Genomic DNA, 25,907 nt, shown 5'->3' on the forward strand with positions numbered 1-25,907 from the left:
ACATGAACAAACATGCAGGGGAGAGAAACAGACACGGTGTGTTTATTAGCGCGCAGGGAGGAGGCCTTCGTCCCCAGACAGGGTGCTGCTTCTCAGAGTCTGTATCAAGAGCAAGTCAACAGTTGAAAACCGTATTCCTGAGAAGAAGCAAAAAAGTTACAATTTTGCAAACAAACATAACAGGTGTTTTTCACAAAAAATAAAAAAATTTTTTTTTTACAAAAAACAAAATTTCAAGTATTATTCCAGATGACATGGCAAACCCAACACAGGAGGAAAGAGCAAGGACTGGCAGAAGCAAAGGCCCCTGTGCTCTCGGCGGGAAGGGTCTGCTCCAGGGAGCTGGTGTCACCAGGGCTGACCTGCACCTGGCACCTTGGCCACCCAGGGGGTGAGGCAAGGATACAGGGTCAGCTGGGCGGGACCAGCAGCTGTGCTGACAAAGGGGCAGCAGGGATGAGCACTGTGCTTGGGGTGGTGGTACCCAACTCAGATGCCCAGGGGGGCCGCACACGCAATGTCAGGGTCCAGGGCTGGCAGTTCTGGACATCTTATGACTTGTTTTTAATAAACAGGAATGTATGTTTATTCTTTCAAATACCATACTATCCCCAATTTTTGTCAATTTGTAAATTATGAATTATATTATTTGTGCTACAGTTTGTGGTATTTAAATCTCATTAGGAATTAAGCACCAAACCTATTAAAATAAAAATACAGATGACGCGTGGCTTCCCACAGCAGGGCACTCAGCACCCCTGCAGGCTGAGCGTTCGCTGCTTTTCCTCAAACAACATGTTTCTGACAAGCTTTCCTTGAAGAAAGACTTCTGCTTTAGCCACAGTGCTGGGAAAGGTACACACAGCAAACCTGCTGTCATCACCTCAATGGGAGGGGACGGCTGCTGGCTGTTCATCGGGCCAGAGCCTCAGCTGGCTTCCAGCACAGAAGATGGTCGTGTGCGCTCCACAAAAGAAAAAGTCCCAGTAGAGTGCCGGGCGCAGACAACCCCAGCGTCCTGAGAGGGACTGTAAAATGCCCTGAAAACGTTAGGATTCGGTATTTCCTGACACACGCTGTCACTGACCCCTGTATTCCCAGGCCACCTTGGAGCCTCCCAGAGCTTAGTTCTTGAACCGCGTCTGTTCGCAGATATGATTGAATTTCCTGCAGGGAGAAAACAGTCAAATTATACAGAGATCCTCCGAGAAGCACTGAGACACGAAGTTTGAGGGGGCACACTGGGAGGTCTACATGGGAATTGCAGGTGGGGCTCACAGTGGCCTCTGCTTAGCACCATCACAGACGCTCACCCCCAAAGCCGCCTTCTCCCCTTTTAAAGTTTAAAACAGAAGTGAACATTTTAGGTAATTTCCTTAGAGACGAGACTGGAAGCTGCGCATCCTTGGCGTCCCTGTGGGGCCACACTGCAGGGTGATGTATGCGCATGCGGGGTGACGGCACTGCCACCTTCCTCTCCGCAGAGGAAGACGGTTATGCCTTTGCTGGGCTCACCCAGGTTTTTATCGAGGAAGCACAGCCAATTACAAGTGAAATCTCTTCTAACAGAAGTCTTTTCCACACTATTTAAGCGGATGTACAAAGCAAGGGTTTCAGTCCAGCGTTCGTTCATTCCTCGGAGGGAGGTGCCTTTACCTGAGCTCTCAGCTCGTCTCCTGCAGAGGGCGCTCTCATTATGCTGCCCCCAGGACGATGCGTGTGAATTGCACAGCCCACTCATGCTCGGATATTTTCCATTGACCTGTGCAGTTCACACCCATATCTTTCGACTGTCAAGTGTACTTCAATTTGAACCACAGATAAGTCGACTGGGGACCAGTCACCTCAAACAGCCTCATTCCATGTGACTGACTATATGATCACCTTGCCCACGGCTTAAAGGGCGGTGAGCTTATCCTGTGACGACTGCATGCAACGTGGACGTCCTGTGACTACACCTTTAAGGTCCCGTGGGAACCACCTGGGGAGTGACCAGTTAGAGCATCACAGACACCTGCTCACAGCACCAGGGACAGGCCAGGTGCGCAGTGGCCCGCACATGGCGGGCTGGGGAGGAGGTTCTCAGTAACTATGGCCACCGATCTGGAAAGTGCTGATGTGTCATCACAAGGGATGAGGGCTATGCTCTGGGGACACGGAGGTGGGAACATTTCCATGTGAATGTTTCACAAAATGAGGTGAGGGAGCAGAGGTTCTAAATGATAACACTTCTGTGTGTACCATGTGACCCTCAGAAGCACTGATCCTAGTAGTACTGTAAGCAGGTGGGTGACTAGTTCATGAACACCCCTAACAGCTCAGATATCAGATTGGCCACAGCTGTCAGAAGGACGAGGGTCTGCCTTTCCACGCGACTGCCCCAGCCCTCTGCCCACTGCGCGCCTCACTTACATTGCATGGTGGGCTTTCACCTGGGTGCGACAGTTGCGGCCCCAGTAGCAGTCAGGACGGGACGTCACAGCCACTAGGAGAAAAACATCACACGTGTGTCAGGCACATACATCATACTAACAACTCAGCGAATCGAGACCCAAAGAGAGACTGCAGCAGAGATACACAGCATTTTGTCATGCTTGTAACTAGTCCCTTGACTGTTCCCAGATTGTAGAACAGGGAAACAAATGTGTAACTGAACACCCCATTTAGGAATTAGATTACTCTAGTCCTCTCTGGGATGTTTTGTGCATCTTGTTTGAGAAGCCCATGCCAGGCGGGCAGACCTGAGTTCACACCAGGTATGTGACGGAACCCACGGCACGGCCCTCAGGCAGCAATCTAATGGGTTTCACCGGGCTGAAGCAGACATCTGCGAAGAGGATGGAGCAAAGGCCAAGGGTGCTGTCTGTTATGAGGGCGCGCAGAAGCCAGATCAAACAGAACTGAGCTGGGGATTTCCTCACCTGGCAACTCGGAGGCAGGAATGTTCTGCCGATACTGGAAGGTCAGCTCTCGGAAGCTTCGCAGGCCGCAGCAGTAACACAGCACAGTGCTCCCCGTGACTATGTAATCTAGAAGGTACACAGCCTCATATGGGCATGGCCGGTCGTGGTTCCAGAGCGGTACAACAGACGTGGCCTTGCAAATTAGTGGTGAACCAACACACTGATCCATAAATGGGGCAGAGACAATGGGCTAGGCGTTTGGAAAAAAAGGACAAAACCAATCTATATACCAACTTATTTCCTTACAGCAAAATAATTCCACTTGGTTAAAAAATTGGAATAGTTTTTAAAAAAGAAAAAAGTACTAAGAAGAATGACTATTATTTTTTCTTGAACTAAGTATGCCCAGAAAACCAAAGGTGCAGAAGAAAGGATCTGTAAATCTGACTTCCTACAATTAAACCTCACCAGGGGAACACAACAAAGGTGAGGCACTAACGAAATAGCAGAAACATCTGCAACATAAATACGACTTGCGGGACCCTCGGTGACAAAGATGTCATACAGATCCCTACCCCAAATCCAAACAGCCGGACATAAACATGGGCCAAAGTCCCAGACAAGTAACTGAAGCATAAAACAAAAAGATCTTTGATTCTGTTAATCAAAGATGGGCAGATGAAATGACCACACACCACTGTTTGCCTCTTTCATATTTGCAAGTCCTGAAAAGCAAGCGTGGGCAGACCAGCTCTGGTGGACGCCGGCCCTCACACCCCGAGACACCTCCCTGGGGACTGGCCTTCACATCCTGAACCACATCCCCAGGACTGGCCCTCAGGCACCTCCCTGGGAACTGGTCCTCACTCCCTGAGGCACCTCCCTGGGGACAGTCAATGCAACAGTCTCAACTGTTAGAACCACTGTCCAACAACCCTATTTATTTATCCAAAGAGGACAAGTTTTCCCATCTACAAAGCTGCTCAGACAACAGATGCAGTGCAGTTTCAGATCGTGGGCAGTGGGAAATACCATAAACACCCTTATTAACGAATTGGGTAAGCAAACTATGTTAGAATTCTATGTAACAATTAATTATTGAGGTACACATCTTTGTTGGCATAGAAAGGGTCCAAGATATATTGCTGAGCGAATAGTTATCCAACAGCATACATGGTAGGATTTTATTCATGAAAACCTCGCACATACACACTTGTATGTGCCTAGAAGGGTGCTCCTGAAAATATTACCACTGGGTGTATTTTTCAATGGTGGGATTTCTGATGATTTTACTTTATCCTCCATACTTCCCTGTACCACTTATATTTTCTTTGTGAACCACGTCTCTTATAAAAATTGTAAGCTATGAAAAAGTTGACGGAGTTAAGACACAGCTGACAGATCTGGGCAACCGCACAGAGCTGTCCCAGCAGAGAACACCTGAGACTCACTGGAGTGTGTCCACAAGACAGAAACAGCCTGGGTTTCCCAGCAAATCTCTCAAGTCTTTCATAATAATTTACGTGTCAGAAAAAAAAAAAATCACTTGATTTTTCTACGGCCTCCCTCTGTGACAAAAATCACAACACAATGCATCAGGTGTCCCTGGGAGAAGAACAAGCCTCCAGGAATCACCAACATACCAAATGACAGGCCGAGGTCCCTGAGGGTTTGGGAACAACCCGCCCCAGGATCTCAGCGCTGACAGGTGGTGGTGCCAACACCTCCCTGGCTGTACCCTCCCTTCCCTACGGGAGAAAAAATCCTGGAATGTGTCCTGCAGACTCAAACCCAGCTTTCAAAACAATCCAAATGTACTGGGACTTTTCTGTCTGTCTCTGTCAGCGTGGGCAGAGGCCGAAGTTGTGAATGAGGGAAAGTGGACAGGCACTGCCAAGGTGTGGCCTGGCGGGTCTGGCTCCTCGCAGCAGCAAAGCACCCAGGTTCCAGAGGACAGTGGGGCCCCAAGCTCACCAGACAGCAGGAACACGCCCCTCTGCAGGGCCCCGAGGCTTTCGGTCAGCATGTTCTTCCATGTCAAACCCCGGGCTGCCAGGTAATTCTGTGATGGGAAGACAAGGGTGAAAGAGGTAAACGGTTTGTAAAAGGCCCTCGAGGTGGGTGAGACCAAAGCATAGCCCACCTATAAATGGCGGGTGTTTGGGGGAGCAGCTAAGGACTGGTGCTGCGTTCCTTTAAGGGGGCTGTTCCGAGACCACGGCCTAGGACAGCCACAGAAGCACGTCGACCAGGACGCCCAGGCCGACGTGGTCACGTCCAGACCAGCACGCAAGGATTCTAGTCCATATGCTTCTTTGAAGTCTCAAGGGGTAGGCTGGCTTCAGCATGTTGCTATGGAGTTTCATGCTCTCTAGAGGGCGGCCTCAATGGGGGTGTGAGGCACCTAGCCTTGGCCAGAGCAGCCACAGGGCAGCAACAGGCCCAGGACCGCACAACAGGAAGCCAGGGTCTGGCTCTGTTCTGCTCTGCCCTCAGACACAGGGAACTGCTTGCCGCCCGCCCCTCCTCCCGGTGCCAACAACAAGGAAGTGGGCATCTGGGCGGGCGCAGTGGGGCTCAGCAGCGTGTGCGACGACATGTGAAAATGGGCGAAAGCAAAACCCTTGGCACAGTACCAATGTGCAGTTAAACATACTGGAATATTCTAAGAGCCGACCGGCTTTCTGAAATGTGGGCAGGAAGAAGAGCCAGAGAGAAGCCCCTGCCCCCAAGCCCGGCTGCGCCCCCACCCACCTGGACACCCTCTGCGCGGGGCAAGCAGGGCTACAGCCCTGGGAAGCAGCAATCTGTGGGCTTGAGGCTGATGGGTGCAAAGGGTGTACCTAGATTTTGGGATATGGGAAACAGACACACACTAAGAGGGTGCTGCCAATCAGTGGCAGCGCGAGTCAGAAATGCAGAGGCCCTGAGGTAACTGGGAAAGCTCTGAAGTCTCTTCTGGGCCCTCGCCTGACCTGCCCACGTGTGGGGCCCATACCTTCAGGATGTCGGACTCGTAGTTGTTGTTGCTGAGCACGCCATCCAGACACCTGTCGCCCAGGTTGAGTTCTGTCAGGATGGAGGGAAGTGGTATTACTGTTCGATGGACGTCTTATGAAAGCACTGTTCACCCGGCAGTTACGATAACCAAATTTCCTCCATTATAGAATCCAGAAAGGGTAAGATGTTCCAAGACAAAATACAATTTAAAACCAAAAGCAAGAAAAATGACCTACGTCCCACTCCCTCCCGAAATGGCCAGCTGTCCGAGTGTCCGCAGCACCTGGTCTGGGGTCACCAGTCTGAGCGTGGTAGACAGACAGCCTTTTACTGGTGATATTCCTCGCACATAAATAATAAACCCTCCTGACTCTGAACTCAGTATCACTTGGGTGTGAGTTAACGCGCACGGACACTTTTTTATTTATTTATTTTTTTAGCAGAGGATAGTTTTAGTAGAACAGAAAGTTAAAGCTCTCGAAACAAGAGGGGGTTCCGGCTGGGATGCCCCCTAGAACACTTTTAAATGGCAAACTTAAGCAGCATGGTGGGAAAAAGTAGTTAATTCATGGTGACTACTAACAGCATCTTCCCCCTGCTCGGGCACACACGCCATGACACCCTGTCACCATCCCAACAGAACATGCCAAGACCGAGGGGACTTGGCAGAGGGGCCAGCATTACCACAGAAGGGGGCCAGGCAGCCAAGGCAGCCAGTCCGGGTGCAGCCCCAGTACAGGTGGCAGAAGGGCTGCAGGCACACAGCACCTATGGGCACAGAACACAAGCGCCAGGCAGGCCGCTCAGCGAGGAGTCCATGCGAATGGCCGCTAAGTGACAAACTCGGTTTTAACAGCATCCCCAAATGGTAAATTAAGGCATCCCAGTTCACCTACTAGATTTAAAAGTGACACACAGCACTGCTGTGGTACTGATGTGGGGACAGATTGAGACACAGACTCAGAAGGAGCAGCACTGGGTATGGAAACCAGGGCGTGGTGGGGATGGCTTCGTCAGTTGTTGGGAGAGATGGGTGACTGAGCCCAGCCACATGGGGACCACTGACAATGCAGATGGAAACAGCCCCTTACTTTCCACCCCACACACAAGTCAAGGATACTTCGAACCCCATGCCTGCGAGGATACACGGGCTCTGTGGAGGGGTTGCGGGGGACGGCGGGACACATGCCCTTACTCACACTGCTGGGGGGCGATGCGGGGGTCCTGCTCGCGCTCGGCCCTCCGGTCAGGCATGGGCTGGAAGCAGCAGGTGCATGTGACATGGCTTCCCTGCAGGCTGCACACATAGTCCTGGGCTGCAGAACAGATAGGACACTCAGGCCGGCGTGCCGGGACACAGGCCTGAAGTGCCGAACGGCCCACATTGGGGGGCAGCTAGAAAGTGCACACGAGAGGAGACAGACCCACAGGGGCACCCAGGGAGAACTCAGACCCAGTGTCCCAAACAGCCAGTTGACAGGCTGCCATCGAAACGTAGGACTTTAATTAGAATGGAAAACAACCAGTTATCTTTTGGTTCAGTGGTTATAGCAAGGTTTCCAAGATCACATCAAGATTTTCTCCCACTTCCTATAAAGGAAGGGCAGGCCACAGAGCACACACCATAAAACAATATAGGAAGCACTCTATTTAATCTCAGCAGCCTCCAAATGAATGAGTGACAGGCCTGGTGGGCAACACTGGCTGACCCGTCCCAGGAGCTGTGTCTGCGTGGCCCAGCCCTGCACACTCCCCACCCACATGCAGGCTCTGAGCATCCATACTTGCTCCAGGCCCCGTCCCAATGGGGACTGTTGCCTGCACTCTGCAAATGACAGAGTCCCCTGGTGAGTGGCAGGGTCATGAGGTTACCAAGCAGTGCACTGGCCACCCCTGTCCACATGGCCTATAGGAAGTCACTGAGAGACCCAGGGCACAGCATCAGGACAGATGGTTAAGAACATGGCTCTGGGCCATGATCCTGGGTCAGAGGCCTTGTGGTGGGCTTTGGCCGACAGTGCCTAAGAGGCCGGGCCCTTGTGGGCCACGAACCACAGATTCCATAGGTCCACTTTCCCTTTCTTGAAGGCACCTGGGGACCCGGCCACGGGACACAGGCAGTGGACAGACAGCACTCAGGGTGGCTCTGGGAACACCATGGCCATCTCTGGGAAGAGGCCAGTCTCTCACTGGAGGGGCCCACATGTGATGGTCATTCTGGCTTTGGCAAGCACCGCCAGGGACATCAATTGCCCGAAGCAGTGGGCTATGGGGACCAGATGTTAGAACAGAACAGAATCTCAGGGGTGTCCAGGACAGCGGCCCACAGGTGGGCAAGGTGGCTGTCTGGCCTCTTAGCCCCAAACAGATTAGGACGAGCAACGAGCTATGAGAGGTGGAGGAACTGCTCAAGGCAGGTGACACTACGGCAGAAAGGAGCCAGCAGAAAGGCTAGCCGCAGCCCAAGTGGTCACAGCAGAAGGCCAGCATGAAAGGTGCAGCCGTCTCACCTGCTGTGATGTCGGCAGGTGCCGACGGCATGTCCCCGGAGACCTGCGGTGCCCCCTGCGTGCTGCCGGGCCCGGAGCAGGAGAGTGTCTGCCCGGCCTGTCTTCGGTACTCCGGACACTGTCTGCACACGACGTATGGCTGGCTGCAAGGGAAGCACACACAGACCTGGAGCATGGGGGAGTGATGTGATGGTGGTGACAATGCCCGCACCCTGATGACGAGATAGGACCAGGTCCCTGAGCCTGCCAGTGTCTTCTCCACTCGGGGACCTTGGCCCCACTTCACGCCTCAGCTCTAGACCATCTGCTGTCGCCCGGTGTGTACAAAGGGGAATGACAGTATGGCCCCGCCTGGCACCCTGTCGGTGCTCACCCTGAAACAGCAGCACTCAGAGGGCTCTGCTCTCTGCCACCTCCTGGCTCCCCTTTCCTGTACGGCCTCCAGCACCCTCACCCCCTCAGCTGCTCCTGGGGTCTTGAGACGTCTTTTGCCCACCCTCGCCTTGGCATGACATCCCTAGGGGTGCGACCACTCAGTCCCCACACTGGACAGGACATGCTCTCTCAGGTCTGATGCTGGACGAACTGTGAACTGCGTCCAGAGGCACACTCAGCTCCCCCAAGGCACTCAGGACAGTCACCCTGGCCACCCAGGAAATGTCCATACATAGTAAAAATCAGCAAAATGCACCGACCACAGGTGGACGCGGGGGACCCTGCCATCCGCAGGGAGATTCCCCGGTGGCCAGAAGCCCCGGCACTTGAGCTGAGCTTTCAAACCCTGCAGAGGTACAGAGAACCCACGGGGGAGACCTATAGGGACCCATCCTGAGCCTGCAACTAATGGCAGGAGACACTGAGGCAAGAGCGGGTGGGACCTGACTAGAAAAATGCAAAACCGAGAGAAGATGCTCTCATCCTCACTGGTAGGGAGCGCCACCCCGTGGGTCCCTGCTGATGGGCACTGGTGACACAGAGTCTCTGCTCCCTCTCTGACCTGACTGCCTCACTCCCATGTGCTCCTCTCCAGGAAATAACTGGACACAAGCACAAACTACCAACACGCCACTGTTTCTGAATTCAAAACATTGGGAAAATACAGTCATATGGGTAGTAGAGTCCCACCTTTGTAAAACTATTCATTTCTAAGCACATCACAACCTACTTTGGTAAAAAGAAAGCACGTGTGACACACGTACGAATGGCCAGACGGGTACACAATGTAATGTTCGCACCAAAGTAATTTTCCGGCTTTCTTTTTGCCTGACCGTTATTTGCTGTTTTGTGACAGATATTTTGGGGTTTTGTTGTTTTTAGACGTTGTGGCCTTGCCTTATGAGTCAGGAGCCATCAGCATTCTACCCCAGATAAAGTAAACTCTCCCAGGACTACTCCCTCTCAGCCAGGTGAATGCCCTTTCCACTATCCCGACATGTGAAAAACATCCCCCGTGCTGCAGGACAGCCTGGTCACCAGACAAGCGGCAGACCTGGGCAGCTGATGGTGGCACAGGCTCACCTTATGTCCGAAGACTCGCTGTCCTCATCCGACAGCACCAGCAGGTCCTCCAAACTGCCCTCTTCGTCCGAGAAAGACCGCCGGACCCGGGGCTGTAGCATGTCCTGCGTGATCTTATTCCTGGCGGCCATGTCTCGCACATCTTCCTCACTGCGGCTCTTGTCTGGGAGGCAAAGTACAGGGTTCTCCTGGCGGGTGGCTCTGGGGACATGCGGCGGGCCCCGGGGGACAGGTGGCAGGTCCTGGAGGACAGGCAGCTGGCCCAGGGACACACAGCAGGCCCTGGGGGACACGCAGCAGGCCCCAGGACACACAGCAGGCCCCAGGGAATCTGGCAGGTCCGAGGGACATGCGGCAGGTCCCGGGAACACGCAGTGGCCCACTTGCCTGGGTGCTGCAGCAGGTAGGCCTCCACCAGGCTGTTGAGAATGTGGTTCTTACAGATGCGCTCCACTGGGCAGCGACAGGTGGGACATAGCGAGGAGCGCTCCATCCAGTCCGAGTAGCAGGCCGCGCAGAAGGTGTGCAAGCAGGGCTGCAGGCTAGGGGCCAAGCACAGGGCTGCACCTGGCTGCACGTGCTTGCAGGCGCAATGGCCCCGGACCCTGGGAGACCCCAGGCACCTGGCACTCAGGCCACGCTGCCTCTCCCGGGGGGAGGACGTGGCCTTGCTCAGGCTGAGGGGTCCTAACGAGACAGAAGAGCGAACCACCCTCCTGAGCTGTCCTCAACAGGGCAAGGAACCTGGATGTCTGCGTGGTGCCACTGCTGGCTGCACCTGCGTCCCCTGGTGGACCTAAACAACTAACTCAGTCCTTGTGAACCAAAGGAAACCAGAGGCCATGTGGCAATTCTGTGTCCGGAGGCACAGAGAGCACACTGTGACGTCAGGAATGTGAGGGACAGAGACAGGGCGTACAAACATCTGCACTGACGCTGAAAGCCAGACAGGCTCTAACTCTTCCCACAGAAAAGCAAGGAAAGGGTTCTCCTTGGGCCCCTCCTGGGACCTTCATTCTGTTAATCACGTTTCCTCGTGTCTGCAGTGGACCAGGCCAGTGACGTCAGTCACGACCATGCCAGCCACGGCCATCGCCACACCAGTTTCAAGGGCTCTCTATAGCCTCGGTCACCGGGGCCAGATTTCTGGCTTGCTAGCCATTCAAATAAAATGCCAACAGTAACATCAGCAGACGCGGCCCCAAACATGACCTGGAGGCTTGCGTCACTGCAGCAGCCCCCACGGACAAGCACCTGCGAAGCCTGTGGCCTCCTGTGGTGTGCATACCTCACACAGTCATGCAGCAGGTCCTGGCAAATGATGCACGTGAGCGTCTCCTCCATCTTGTCTGGCTTCACGGCTGCAGCTCGGGCATCCTCGAGGGTGGGGTGGGTGTCACACTGGTCTGTGACCAACAAACCCATGTTTGGGTCGGGCTCCCCATCTGCAAGAGAAAGGGACGCGTTTTGACCGTCACTACCAAGGAGGAAACAGATGCTTGATCCTTTTGTTTCACCAACGGTTTAACCTGCAGACAGAAGTCCTTGTCAGTCTCGCATTTTCAAGGGCGCTTTTAAGGCCCATAATAGGTCTCATATTCCAGTGCTCTGAAGCTTTGTTTTAGAAGAACGGTTAATGACATAAAGAGGCATTCAGGAGACATGGCTAAGACATACAGGCCAGCTGTCAAACACAGCTTGTGTATAACATCATTTTTGTTTAAACAAACAAAAAACATGATTCGCACACACAGGGAAGTGCTGGAAAGTATAGACTCTCAGATGTTATCTGGAGCTTTAAATTTTTCTTTTCTGCTGGTGTTTTTTCTATAACGATCAGGTGTTGCTAATCATAGATTTTTATTTTTAATTAAATACTTGCACAGTTAAAACCTCTAAAAATCCTCAAAAGAACTAAAAGCAGCAGCCCTCTGCCCAGCCTCTCCTCACTGTCAGTCTCTCTTCTCTGAGGAAACCACGTACGCGTCTTAGCTGTTCTTCCTGGTGTGGGCCCCGCGTTTCGAAATTGTGACGCTACATTTAGGTTGATTTTAGACACCATCACCTGCCATCTACTAAGGTACCGGAGGCTCCTGTCCCCTGAACCTCTTTCCGATGTACTGTAACCCGCTATGAGCTCAGTATACCGCTTCCATGATTATGCTTAAGTAAATGCTCACTGCTGAGCCAACCAGTAGGCTCATACAACTTTTCTTCCTCATACAACTTTGCATTTTTGCTGGCGTTAAAAACGGCTTCGTGGACCGGCCGAGTGGTGCGATGGTTAAGAGTGATGCAATGGTTGGGACGCCAGAGGGCCCCGGTTTGGATCCCACATATGAGGGCCAGTGACACTGCCCTCTACAGCTAAGATGCTGAACAACAGCTCAACCTGGAGCTGGGCTGCCGTGAGTCGCCAGGGACTATTTAGGCTGCAGCCCCTGTGGCAGTGGATTGCCATGGGCTACCGTATGTAGCCAGCAGCCAGCGTGAGCGGCCAGCAGCCGCAGTGAGTGGCCATCCAGAAGCCGGCGACTGATCTGCCTCGCCCAGGAAGAGCGCAATGATGGTGCCAACTTGGGCCAGTGAAGCAACGTCCTCCACAACTAGACTGAAGAACAAAATGACAGCAACTTGTCTGTTCCCCTTCCCCCAATTCCCCAGCACTGTTCCCATCCCCCCAATTCCCCAATAAAAATCTTTAAAAAAAAAAAAAGGCTTCGTTTTTACACTTCTGTTTTCACTGACGTGTTGTTGATTCCCTCCACACCCTCCCCAAGCTCATCAATTCAATTTCCCACTGGATGCATCATGTAACTCACTCTTGGGCCCCCTCCTGAAGGCTTCCAGCTACACCTGCCACCGTCAGGCTGCTCTCAGGCCTGCCACACAGCTACTGTCCTATCACAACATTCCAGGCGTGCTTTACCTTCTCCTTAACCTTGTCTTTTAAAGCATGGGTCTTTCTCTAAATACCTTTAGTGTGAGGTTCAAACTATCACTAGAGACAAGACGGTCTCAAGAATTGGTTGTTTCAGGACAGAGCTATGATGTAGGATGCACTGTTTCCAGACCAAGAATGTCTCCTGATAGGATGCACAGCTCCATCCTGATGACAGCAACAGGAAAGAAAAGCCCCAGATTTCCCACTCAGAAAATGCCGAGGTACCACAGGGGTCGGCCTGATACGGCGCCCTCACGTTTTGTGGGAGGCCCAGGGCAGGTCAGGCAGCGGCACCGGGTCCCAAGGCACTCAGAGGAGCAAGGGCACGGGGCCCAGGGCTCTGACCTCCTCTCCTTCTCTTCTGAGCCGGCTGTGAGTCCTCCCGATCCTGCGGTTCCGACAGAGGAGAGGGTGCTCCCTGTGTGTCCAGGATAGCTGAAGGGACGCTGCAGATTTCATCCCTCACCACGGGTGGCCCAGGCCCTTTCATGGAGACGTCGTTGGCACCTCCAGAGGCTGTGAGGGAGACAGGCAGAAGTTCGGACCTGCCCACCTGGAAGGGGGGAGCACAGGGGAGAGCCCCCCGATTCACACCAGGTGCAGGGGTGTGAGACGCCATGTTTTCAGAGAACACGCTACCAGAAATACTCTTTCACGCAGCTCGCAGTTCCTAAATGTGTTTGTGCCCATCCCTGTGCTCGGGGAAGCTGGGGTCAAGCTCACTAGCCACAGCCTTTTCTGCAAACTCAGCATCGCTAACGAGCTTAACAAGCTTTTCTGTGATTCTTCAGCTAGCACGGGGTCATGGATCTGGGAAGAGTGACTATGGCTGGCTGCTCGCAGCATGTGGCTGCTGAGTAGGCTGGGCAAAGGGAACTCTGGATAAGGAAGGTGCTGGTGCTACAAAGCCTAAAGAACAAATAGGAGCCATGAAGCTGCCTGTGTTAAAAAAGAGCAACAGGATGAGTAGGCACAAAACCAAATTCACAAAAATGGAAGTAGGTTGAAACAGTGTGGGAGAGGACTTGCCATCTCAAGAAGCCATGGTATGTCCCTGCGCCTCCTGCGCCTCTCCCCCCAAATCCCACCAGAACAGACACAAAAATAAGGGCTGTTCCACAGCAGCACAGCCGACTGGCCAATGAGATGGGGGATCCTCTCGGAGAGATTGCTTTGCTGCTGCTGAACAGCTGATAGAGCCACTAGAAACAAAGGGCCTTTTCACAAAGGCTCTGCTGGCTCCTGCCTCTGAATATGGTTGTGATGGCTGGAGCTCTGGCAGCCATCGTGCAGCCACCAGATGAAAAGCAAGAGGACAAAAAGGCAACGTGGGATGGGCAGAAAGTATCTATCTGGTGACGGTGAGCTGACAAGCCAGTGCTGGGCTGTGTATCTCTAGACTTTGTTTTGGGAACCAGGTTTTCTGTGTCTCACATCCAAACACACTCACTGAGATTTAAGAGGGTCTCTATCCATACAAAACGTGCCGACTGATCTATAATATAAGAATGAGACAGCAAGCGTCCTGGGATCAATGAGAATCATCCCCAAACTAGATGAAGGAGGCTATAAAACTTTACTGAAGAACATTAGAGAGTTTAATAAACAGGGAAAAATACCACTTTTCCTGGGTATTGTAAAAATGTAAATTCTCGCCAAATCATAACCTCAAAAAGACCTTTTTTTCAACTTGAAAATATAATTCTAAAGATAATATGAAAGAAAACTACAGAAGAGTAGCTAAGAAAGTAAACTAAAAACATATGTACAGTGTGACCCGACTTAGGAAACATGCATACGTACTCTGTGCTGTGACAACACGACCACGAGGCGCCCCAGCATTCTGCGGCTGGACAGCGCGTTGTTTCTGGGAACCAGGGAGAGGTAAAGAGCTCTCTGAGGACCAGAATATGTAAAACTGTTTTTATTATAAGCTACTGTAGATGAGTCTTGGAAACACGATGCTGAGTGAAAGCATCCAGACACAAAAGGCCACGTATGGTGTGATCCCACTTATACAAAACATCCAGAACAGGCAGACCCACAGAGACAGGTGATTTTTATGGCATGTGAATTATATCCCATAAAACCATAAAAAATAACCACCACGGTCCTATAGTCTCCAACCTTCAGCATTTCTCTTGGGGCTGGGATAAGAATGTTACTACCGCAGAAACCCTACTACTGACAGCCTGAAGCCTGATGCCGCCTCTGGATTCCCGAGTGGCTTATCTGTCTCTGTAACAACACAGGTCAAGACCAGCGAACAACAGCAGCACAGCTAACCCCCTGCCCCCCACCTCGAGGTCCCCAGCTCACCGGAGCTGGGGGGAGGCGCTGGTCCCACGGCGGGCTCCGTGGAAGAGGTAGAGGCCGAGGGGAAAAGGTCCGACATGGACGTCGATGGCTGTGGTTCCTCAAAGCATGCCTGAGTGCTGGGTGACGACGGCAGGGCCTGGGGGTCGTCACCTCGCCCTGCACCTGAGGTATCTTTGGTCACATGGAACACGTTTTCTTTATTAGCTTCTGTGAGCACAGGAGGAGCACAGTCAGGCTCGGGTGGAGTTCCGCTGCCTGGCAGCACATTCCAGCATCGCAAGGCTTTCCTCGGAAGATGGGCAGCCCCGACGTGTCCCTGAGCCCTGTTGTAGCCCCACTTACCAGAGGAGTCTTGTGTTGTGTTTCGCTTCTCGTTTAAAGACTCATAGAGGTACGCCACATCTGAAAGGTAACGAACCGCATCAGAGCAGCGTCGGCCCCCCAGCCGAACCAGAACGCCTCTCCTCTCTTCCATGCAGTCATTTCACAGTGGCTCTGGTCTTGTTGACTGTTTGGACTTCTCGGACACTAACATCAATCACCAGTTTAAGGGATTTTTAAACAAATGATCCAAAACATCTTAACCAACTTTAGAATTAATAAGCCCCAGGAAACAAGGTCTGGAGTCAGGAGGCAGACCAAGGGAAGGTGAAGCACGGCCAGGTGAAGAACCTACACCCTCTTGTCCTTTCAAGCTACCAGAAGGAGCAACATGAGAGCCTTCTGTGTGGCCAGGGGCTGGCTTTTATCGTGCCTCAGCCAACCTCAAGTATCTGCCCATCTTCCTAACTCGGGATAACCTTCAAAAGACTCTCCTAGCTCTCCCTGTCCTGTGCCATTCTTCTTCCACAAACCCAGACACAGACGCTCAGAGCTGGAAAACCTAAAGGAATCCAGTCTAACCTCTGTCGTCTCCTATAGTCTCCAAAAGCAGACCCACTGGTGGCCTCCAGTCCCCTCTTCTAAGTGTTCCCCCCACAATTCAGGTTTCTTCTCTGCAACCTAACCCATCCCCATTCCGTTCTCCTTGGCTGCCATTTTGAGATGCACGGCTCAGGATCACCATGGTGTTTCTGAAGAATGGCTGGGGCCCAGACTGCAAGGTCAAACACTCATTCTTCAACAGACATGACTCACACCAAGAAACTACATGAACAGCAAAGTGAACGTCGCTAACACTAGCAGTCCTACATGGAGTACCTGCCTCATGATGCTTCACACAGGACCTCCCCCATACACCACGCACGTATCATCCCTGGAAAGTCCCCTATCACTTACTGTGCTCTGGCTCGCTCTTCCTGTACACCAAATAGATGACATCTCCGGTCTGTAAAGGGCAGGTCTGCTTCTTAACAACCTTCAGCTTGTTAATGACTGTTCCGTTGGTGCTGCAGACAACAAAACACAGTTTATCCCGCTAAAAATAACCTGGAGTTAAACTTTTCTCTTTCTACCACCACTGGGAAAACAGTTCACTACTACCACTTTGAATCTGTACCCCCATGTCCATTGCAGCCCTATTTACAACGGCCAAGATGTGTGAGCAACCCAAGTGCCCGTCAGTAGACGATCAGATAAAGAAGAGATGGTACGTATACACAATGGAATATTACTCAGCCATAAAAAAGAATGAGGGCCGGCCGAGTGGCGTGTTGGTTAAGAACTGGCTTGGGACGCCAGAGGGCCCCGGTTTGGATCCCACATATGAGGGCCAGTGACACTGCCCTCTACAGCTAAGATGCTGAGCAACAGCTCAACCTGGAGCTGGGCTGCTGAGAGTCGCTGGCCACGGTGTAGGTTGCAGCCCCTGTGGCACTGGGGTGCCATGGGCTATCGTGTGTAGCCAGCAGCCAGCGTGAGCGGCTGCTGGCCGCTGTGTGCGGCCGTCCAGAAGCCGGCGACTGATCTGCCTCGCCCGGGAAGAGCGCAATGATGGTGACAACTTGGGCCAGTGAAGCAACGTCCTCCACAACTAGACTGAAGAACAAAGGGACAGCAACTTGTTTGTTCCCCTTCCCTGATTCCCCAGCGCTGTTCCCATCCCCCAATTCTCCAAAAAAAAAAAAAAAAAGAATGAAATCTTGCCATTTGCGACAACATGGAGGGACCTAGAGGGTATGTTAATGAGGTAAGTCACAGTCAGACAGAGAAAGACAAATACGGTATGATTTATTATATGTAGAATCCAAAAAAACCCAACAAAACATAAATAGGCTCACAGATACAGGAAACAAAGTGGTAGTTACCAAATTGGGAAGGGGTGGAGGGGGCTGACATAGGTAAAGTGGATTAAGAGGCACAAACTCCCAGTAATAAAATAAATAAGCCACAGGGTATCATGTACACATAGGGAATGTAGTGAATAACACTGTGATAAGTTTGTATGGTGACAGACAGCAACAAATTTATAATGGGGATCATCTCATACTGTAATAAATATCGTATCACTATGGTGTACACCCGAAACTAATAGGATATCGAATATAGATTATACATCAATAAAAAAAATCACATCCTTGAAAATGACAAAACACTCCCAGGAACAATGCGAACACGTTGGGAGCACATACACACGTGCCCCTCCAACGCTCTGGAGGAGAAGCCTGCCTGCTGCCCCCTCATGGGCGGCCCAGCTGGAGCCGGCCTGGCCAAGAGCCTTAACTGCCGCTGAGACACCACGGTGTCCTCCATTTGCCACCAGCACCTGTGCCAGAAGCTCCGAGGTTTGGCTTTGGCGCCCGGCTTCAGCGCTTCCCTGGGCCCACAGGCCTGCCCCTCCCCCTCCAGCAGTCACGACCTCCAATGACCACTGACCTTCCCCCCACAATGCGGGCCACCAGCTGGAAGATGCGTGGCCTGCAGGTGGGAGGTCATTCCAGTCAGTCAGGGACCACACGGCTGGGTGGGAGAGACACAGGGGGAGGCAGGGACAGGCAGGGACCCGAGTCAGACAGAATAGAAAGTGCTTCCTGGAGGAGGGACTGGGAACATTATTCCCTGAGTGGAGATCTGACAGGAAGGCAGAATGGACCAAGGGCGCACTGCAGGCCAGGCAGTAAACAGTTCAGGCTGAACAGTCACATGTGTCCATCTGACCACTATCACGGGAAAGCCACCAGACAGCACGTCATCAAAGGGCTGTGGCGGTGTCCAGGTAAAGGTTCACATTCGGAGCTGGCGGCACAGCCACAGGGCCAGGGCCTCTTGCTCAGAGCCACTCTCATGCTCTCTCTGACAACATGGCGTCCCCTCAGCTGCATAGGCCCTCCCAGGACTTCGCTGGCTCTAGCGAGGGCGTCAGGGTCTCCCTGTACTCACTGCTCGCTCTGAGCGGGTCCTTCTGTCTGCGACACCCCTTCCCCTCTAGCCACCTCACCGAGAAATGCCAAGCTCTCAAAGCTGGAAAATGCAGGGAATGGGTCCCCCCTCCAGCCTTAGGAGGAGCCAGTCCTGCTGACACCGATTCTAGTCCAGTGAGACCTGAGTTTACCTTGCACCTCCTGAACTGTAAGGTCATAGAAGTTTATAGGAATTTGTCACAAGAGACATAGGAAGCTAATGCGGTCCCAGCCAGTGCGGGGGAAAAAAAGGAGGAGACACTGGAGGGTGGCTGTAGAGGCAGCACTGCTGGGAGATGAAGGACCCCACCTGCTCCTGTTCCAAGAGGGAGGAAGGTGGCACCAGTGCCTCTGAGTGAAACCGAATTCCTAGTCTCCAGGTCCTAAAACTGTTAGTTACCAAGAAATCTCGTAGCACCTGACCTTCACAAAATAATCACCCGCTGGGAAAGGCTCAGGGAAAGGATCACTCTCAACACACTGATGGATGGCCACCGGCCACTTGTACCAGGTGTCAAATAGACACATTTGGACACAGCGCTCCTTCCTACAAATTCATCCCAAGAAAATAATCAGATGTGAATGCCCAGGGTTTTGGAGGAGAGTCACCACAGTGTCATTTATAAGAAAAGTTAAAGTAATAAGTTTCCATCATTAAAGGAGCTGACAAGTTATCACATAGTAATCGCGAGAAAGATGAGATGATTTTTGATGTACTGACATGTTGAGGGCTCAATAGACATTAAAAGTGAGACAAGCAGATCAATAGTGTACCTCAGTAGAAAAACCTCATTAATACAAAACAAACATATATGCATTTTTAATGGGTGAGTGGGACTTTGGAAAGCTTTTCACTTTTATATACTACTTTTGTTGTATAACAAAACAAAGGAAAGAAAGACATTTTTAATTTGGGTGAAAGAAGTCTAACTTAGGTAGGCTTGCAAGAACCCACAATTTATCACTGTCTTTTAAGTCTTATTTGAGATATTTTTGCTTTAATTTGAAGACAGTCACGGGTCACAGACCTCCACGTGTCACTGAGCACCCCATCCTGGAGACCAGAAAGTACACTTCCTGATGCCGTGAAGACCCCACCAACCACCACCTTACGGAAGGCCAACCCTTGTTTCTCCTCTGCAGCTACCAGCATCAAGTCAGGTTCCTGCAGCTATAGGAGGAAGAAGAAAAGAAGTCAGAAAGAGCTTACCTGGTGTCTTCCAGCGACACCTGGCCAGATTTTTCATCCACTGTAATTTTACAGTGATCTTCAGAGACCAGTTTATTGCCAGGGAACGAAAGATCACAACCTAAAACAGAGAAAGGACACGCTGGGTATGACTGGGTACTGTGCACAGCACCACCCTTTGCTTAACCAAAACTTGTGATGCATGCTGGACGCACTTAAGGAGACAACACCTAATCAAACAAGGTACAAAGAAATTTCTTAAAAGGACTTAAGTGTTAATCCAAAGTAAAGGTCAGGGGCCATGTCTGATTCCTGGGTAATGCTAGAAGATACCCCAACATCTGCATCTACATGTCAACAGCTTTTTTTTTTTTTTTAAAGATTTTTTATTGGGGAATTGGGGGGATGGGAACAGTGCTGGGGAGTTGGGGGAAGGGGAACAGACAAGCCGCTGTCGTTTTTTTGTTCTTCAATCTAGTTGTGGAGGACGTTGCTTCACTGGCCCAAGTTGGCACTATCATTGCGCTCTTCTCTGGCGAGGCAGATCAGTCGCCGGCTTCTGGACGGCCGCTCACTGCGGCTGCTGGCCGCTCACGCTGGCTGCTGGCCACACACGGTAGCCCATGGCAATCCACTGCCACAGGGACTGCAGCCCACGCCGTCGCTGGCGACTCACAGCAGCCCAGCTCCAGGTTGAGCTGTTGTTCAGCATCTCAGCTGCGGAGGGCAGTGTCACTGGCCCTCATATGTGGGATCCGAACCGGGGCCCTCTGGCATCCCAAGCGAGTTCTTAACCATCGCGCCACTCGGCCGGCCCTGTCAACAGCTTCTTAGTGACAAATTTACAGTATGCACACATATGCAACTAGGCTAATAAATATTGTAGACCTTAAAAAAAGTAAGCGGGGGCAGCTGGTTGGCTCAGTTGGTTAGAGCACAGTGCTTGTAAACACCAAGGTTGCCAGTTCGATCCCCATATTGGCCACTGAGCTGCGCCCTCCACAACTAGATTGAAATAACTACTTGACTTGGAGCTGATGGGTCCTGGAAAAAAACACACCATTTCCCAATAAAATAAAAAAATAAGGCCGGCCGAGTGGCTCAGCTGGTTAAGAGCTCACTCAAGGGTTTGAGCTCTGAGCAACAGCGTTTCGAGTCCAGCCCGAGCTGAGCTGCCTCTAAGCTGCCAACAGGTGGCAGGATGGCTCAGCTATAAAAAAAAATTTAAAAAAAATTAATTGATTAATAAAAACAAAAAACAAAAAAAACCTAAGGGGTTTAGTTATGTAGCTCTCCAGTATCTTAACTTTGTCTTTAATTTCTTCTCTGTGTAACCTAAGGGTTCATGAATCATACAAAACTGAAGAAATAACAGTCAGAATATATGCCTGAACAAATTATCACAGGCACTTGTACATGTTTAAGAAAATTTAAAACAGAAGGAAGCTGTATCTATAGGTAGATGCAGTCATTATATGCTCATTGAATGCAAGCAGAAAATTCTCAAATACTTAGTTCTCTCCTTAAATCAAAAGAATAAAAGCTTTCAGGAGGTTTTTAATATCTAATCACTAATCTGCATATAATAGGTTCATATACTATAGCTACTAAGGTTTCTAGTAGCTTTATTTTTAATAAGCACAAGTGGGAAGCAATACATGTGTCCATGAATGGTGGTGAATTAATAATAAATGGTGGTACATCTAAACAATGGAATACTACTCAGCCACAGAAAGAACTACTGATACACGTGACAGCAAAGGCTGAATCTCAAAAGCATTATGCCAAGAGGAAGAAGCCAGGCACAAAAGACGGGTGGAATATCGTGTGAGTCCACTTAGATGACACGCTGGAAAAGGCAGAAGTATAGATAGGGATAGAAATCACACCGGTGGCTGCCAGGAGCTGGAGTGGTGGGGAGGGGAGTGACTCCAAAGGGCCACCAGAGAAGTTTCCGGGGTGATGGGCAAGTTTTACATCTTTACTTTACATCTGTCTTGGTGGTTCCATTTTTCAAAGCTCGCTGAGCGCCTACAAGGGGTGAATTTTCCCATATGTGAACTATGCCACTGTAAACCTTAAGTGTTAGAAGTCTTATCTGCACAAACATCTATGTTATCAAAAGTGCTGTTACGGGGCCGGCCGAGTGGCGTGGTGGTTAAGAACTGGCTTGGAATGCCAGAGGGCCCCGGTTCGGATCCCACATATGAGGGCCAGTGACACTGCCCTCTACAGCTAAGATGCTGAACAACAGCTCAACCTGGAGCTGGGCTGCCGTGAGTCGCCGGCAACGGCGTAGGCTGCAGCCCCTGTGGCAGTGGGTTGCCATGGGCTATCATATGTAGCCAGCAGCCAGCGTGAGCGGCCAGCAGCCGCAGTGAGCGGCCGTCCAGAAGCCGGCGACTGATCTGCCTCCCCCGGGAAGAGCGCAATGATGGTGCCAACTTGGGCCAGTGAAGCAACGTCCTCCTCAACTAGACTGAAGAACAAAAGGACAGCAACTTGTCTGTTCCCCTTCCCCCAATTCCCCAGCACTATTCCCATCCCCACAATTCCCCAATAAAAAAAAAAATCTTAAAAAAAAAAAAGTGCTGTTACATCTATCCATGGCCATTTTTATCTGACATCTCCCCAGTGCACCAAGCATAACTGCCAGGACAGTTTCCCTGAAACCCAGAGCCAGCACAAGTCACGCTGTCGTCGGGGTGGGTTTCTAACAGGCCTCTCCACACCAGAACATCAGCATTCTAATTAGGAACTGAGATACTCTGTCTAAAGTTCAGCTCTTGGCTTTGCCCTGCTTGTCATTCAGCTGGTTAAACATGGTTGGTGCACATCTCTACCACTCCCCAAGAACGGGGAGCTCTCTGGGAAAGCGGGGTCCTCATCTCCCTTCCAACATGTCAACTCGGCTCTCCCTTTCCCCCCAAATAATGTCTTGTATCTAACAGGTATGTAATCATTTTACAGTAAATATAATGACGTTCTACAACTCTTATGGAATGTTTGTATATCCTCAAAGTCCGTATGTTGAAGCCCTAAATCTCAATGTGACGGTATTTAGACATAGGGCCTGTGAGGAAGTGATAGAGGTTAATGAGAGCGTTATGGTGGGGTCTTAATCTGAGAGGGCTGGTGCCCTTATAAGACCAAGAGACACCAGAGCTCCCTCTCTCCAGCATGTGAGGACACAGCAAGAAGGCAGCAAGGCAGGAAGATGACTCTCACCAGGAAACAAATCAACTGACACCTTAATGTTGGACTTCCCAGACTCTAGAACTGTGAGAAATAAATTTCTGTTGTGTAAGCTTCCTGGTCTGTGGCATTTTGTTATGGCAGTCTGAGCAGACTGCTTTTACGTTCGCTGGAAAGGTTAATACAGTCACTGAAAGCACTTCTATTAAGAAGCAGATTAACTGAACAACACATTTCTGCTCCTTGTATTAGCATGCACAGTGATGTTATTATAACTGTGTTATAATAATGGCTAACATTAAGGGCAAACTCTAAGGCAGGCTCCTTCTAAGCACTTCATACAGATGAGCTCATTTAAGCTTCACAGTGACCCTCTGAAGTGGGTACAAAGACACAGAAAGGTAAGTTGTTAACCCAGAGCAAATTATGTGGTGATGCCAGGTTGGAAACCCAGGCAGTTTGTCTCTCGGGCTTCAGCTCTTCACCAAACTTATTACATCAACTATAGACAATCAGTTCATTTTTCAAAAGTTCCTAATGATATGCAAGCACTTTCAAAGTTGTAAAAAAAAAAAATTAACTTGATATTGGGGTTTAAGACTGCAAAAAAAAAAAAAAGCAAAAAACACAAACACATCTGAAAATGAAAACAGGCGCCGGTACATCATAAGAGGTAAAATTAAACCAAAAACATTTGCCTTTAAACAGTTATCTTTCTCATTCTCTCTTTTTTAAAGTATACAGTCATGGTGATCATTTATTTTCAGAAAAACTACATATATGAGGTGTGATCAAATAATACGTTGAATGTTCAAATAAATTTATTACAGTAAAAGACACATTGCCATTAATCCCCCTCAAAATACTCCCCCTCGCTTTGAACACCCGTATCCCATCGTTCTTGCCACTGTCTGAAGCAGCTCCGGAGGTCCTCTCTCGTGAGTGTCTTTAGTTGTGTTGTCTTGATGTCCTGAATCATTCTGATTTTAGGGAAGAGCCTGAAGTCGCACAGGGCCAGATCCCGTGAATAAGGTGGAGGAGGACACACCGTGACGTTTTTCTTTGACAGAAATTGCCGTACCAGAAGCGATGTGTGACACGGAGCGTTGTCATGATGGAGGATAAAGTAAAGACCCTCACAACAGAGGACTTCCAGAGCTGCTTCAGAAAGTGGCAAGAACGATGGGATACGTGTGTTTGTGTGGATGGTGAGGGCACTTTCTCTCATGAGCTGCCTGACTTGAGCTTCCCAGGTTCCTTAAACCAATAAACATTTGAACGGCGTTCGGAGCTGGGACTGAGATCTTTAAATGTAGCTTCCCACAGCTATAAATTTCCCTCTACGCACTGCTTTAGCTGCCTCCTATAATAAGTTCTGGTATATTCTATTTTCATTCTCACTTATCTTAGGGTATTTATTTTCTAACTTCCCTTGTGAGTTCTTCTTTGATCCAGTGGTTAAGAGTTTTATTTAAATTTCCACATATCAGTGAGTTTTCCAGTGATCCTTCTCTTACCGATTTCTACCTTCATTTCACTGAGGTCAGAGCAGAGGCTTTGCGTAGTGAGGAAGATGAGAAGCCTGTGTACTATGTTAGCAGGGGTTGGCAAACTGCGGCTCCCGAGCCACATGCAGCCTGTTGGGTACCTTCTGTCTCAAAAGTTCACCAACCCCTGGAAGAGCCAATCCTGTCCCTCACTGTGAGGACCCAGGCCCAGACCCTAGGCCAAGCAAGCTATACCTTAGGCCAGACAGGCTCATCTTAGAGACAACCACACCCTAAGGAACAAGAAAAAGTCATACTCCAGCTGAGTACAGCAGAACATCCTGTTAAAGTTGCCAGGATGTGGTTATAACTAACAGTAAAAGCTCTTCTTTGCAAGAATTAGGTTACAATAGATTATTTTACAGATAACCCATTTTCACACCTAGCTCAGGACGTTTTGCAAGAACTGCTTTTTTGCTTCTGTACACTTGCTTCTGTTCAAACTCCCGGAAATCATGCCCCTACAAAACTTCCACCCACCAAGACCTCGGGGCCGTTTTCTGGCAGAGTGAGGCGGTCGCCAGGTTTGGCTCAATAAAGCTTTTGGAACGAAAAACTCTGTCTCTCAGGTCTTTACTAAAGAGCGAGGACCTAACTAACATCACGACAATTTAAGAATTATTCGAGAGCCATACATATATTTTTACATCACCATTATGTGAATAACAATACCCTTTAAAATGTTTGTAAATGAACCTAGGATAGTTTTACTTTCATTTTCACTTCAGAGCCACAGTTCCCCGATCCGCAGTTTGATGACCCCTGGTGGCTCTTCCGTCTCAAAAGTTTGCCGACCCCTGTGTAACTACAGGACAAATTAGCGCTCTCCGTTCATCAAGTTGTCACTAGCGTTCAACAATCTGCCTGCAACACCCGGAAGTGACTGGGCGCACCCACAAGAGAATAAACGGCACCTTCTGGTAGAACCCATTCCACCGGAAAAACTGGATGGCTCAGTGCGCCCCTCCCAGGGGCCTCTCACGGTCTCCAGCTCCCCAGCTCCCGTCGCCAGTCCCCAGCCTGGGCGGTCCCCGTCCCCGCCCCGCACCGCACCTCACCTCTCCTCCGTCCGATCGTCCACTCCGGTTTCCTCAGGAGGACATACGGCTCGCCCTCCTCGGCGCCGAGGCGGAGGAGCCTCCCCCACGGTTGGGGCTGCGGCCGCGGCGGCGGCTGTTCGCCTTCCCCGGGATGCTCCATCCGCTTCACATCTGACGAGATGCGGAAACGTCGGGTGAGACGGCCGCCAAGGACAGGGTGCGGCCCGCTGCCCTCCCCGCGGCCGCCCGGCTTACCCCACGCCCCGCGCCGAACCCGGAACCGGCAGCACAGCCGCCGCTGTCAAGAGACATCGCGGATCCCTCAGCTGATCCGCCAGGCGGGGCCCGCGGCTTCCGCGCCCTGCGATTGGCTGGCGGTGTGACCCATCGAGCACCGCGGCTAG

At 50.9% G+C, this 25,907-nt stretch overlaps 1 protein-coding gene across 4 annotated transcripts; it reads right to left on the minus strand.

Annotated features, from left to right (window-relative positions):
- Positions 1-25,843, minus strand: CHFR (checkpoint with forkhead and ring finger domains). 4 transcript variants are annotated; one of them, XR_002122701.1, is made up of 18 exons: positions 25,522-25,769; positions 19,743-19,842; positions 16,473-16,582; positions 15,537-15,596; positions 15,195-15,401; positions 13,221-13,391; positions 11,220-11,376; positions 10,319-10,473; positions 9,932-10,094; positions 8,414-8,556; positions 7,103-7,219; positions 6,588-6,671; positions 5,902-5,972; positions 4,878-4,965; positions 2,922-3,029; positions 2,413-2,485; positions 884-1,167; positions 1-137 (listed from the first exon to the last, which is right to left on the minus strand). XR_002122701.1 is itself a non-coding variant. In XM_019631929.1 (18 exons), the coding sequence occupies exons 2-18, from the start codon at positions 25,661-25,663 to the stop codon at positions 1,125-1,127; spliced, it is 1,992 nt and encodes a 663-aa protein (XP_019487474.1). In that variant the 5' UTR covers positions 25,664-25,674; positions 25,759-25,843; the 3' UTR covers positions 1-1,124. The 4 variants fall into 4 exon arrangements, 2 of the variants coding, with proteins under 2 accessions (XP_019487474.1, XP_019487475.1); XM_019631929.1 differs by having other exon boundaries at positions 1-1,167; positions 25,522-25,674; positions 25,759-25,843; XM_019631930.1 differs by having other exon boundaries at positions 2-137; positions 1,088-1,167; positions 25,522-25,770.
- Between the last annotated feature and the right edge of the window lie 64 nt (positions 25,844-25,907).

This window comes from Hipposideros armiger, unplaced genomic scaffold (assembly GCF_001890085.2).
Source record: "Hipposideros armiger isolate ML-2016 unplaced genomic scaffold, ASM189008v1 scaffold_1055, whole genome shotgun sequence".
Classification (NCBI taxonomy): domain Eukaryota; kingdom Metazoa; phylum Chordata; class Mammalia; order Chiroptera; family Hipposideridae; genus Hipposideros; species Hipposideros armiger.

Excerpts from the sequence above, each read along its gene's own strand:
- CHFR (XM_019631929.1), bottom strand. The coding sequence starts at position 25,663 with ATGGAGCATCCCGGGGAAGGCGAACAGCCGCCGCCGCGGCCGCAGCCC. Across the intron at positions 16,583-19,742 it reads GTGTCGCTGGAAGACACCAG|CACCAACGGAACAGTCATTA; the intron begins GTAAGCTCTTTC and ends TGTTGTCTGCAG. Across the intron at positions 15,402-15,536 it reads CACAACACAAGACTCCTCTG|AAGCTAATAAAGAAAACGTG; the intron begins GTAAGTGGGGCT and ends CTGTGCTCACAG.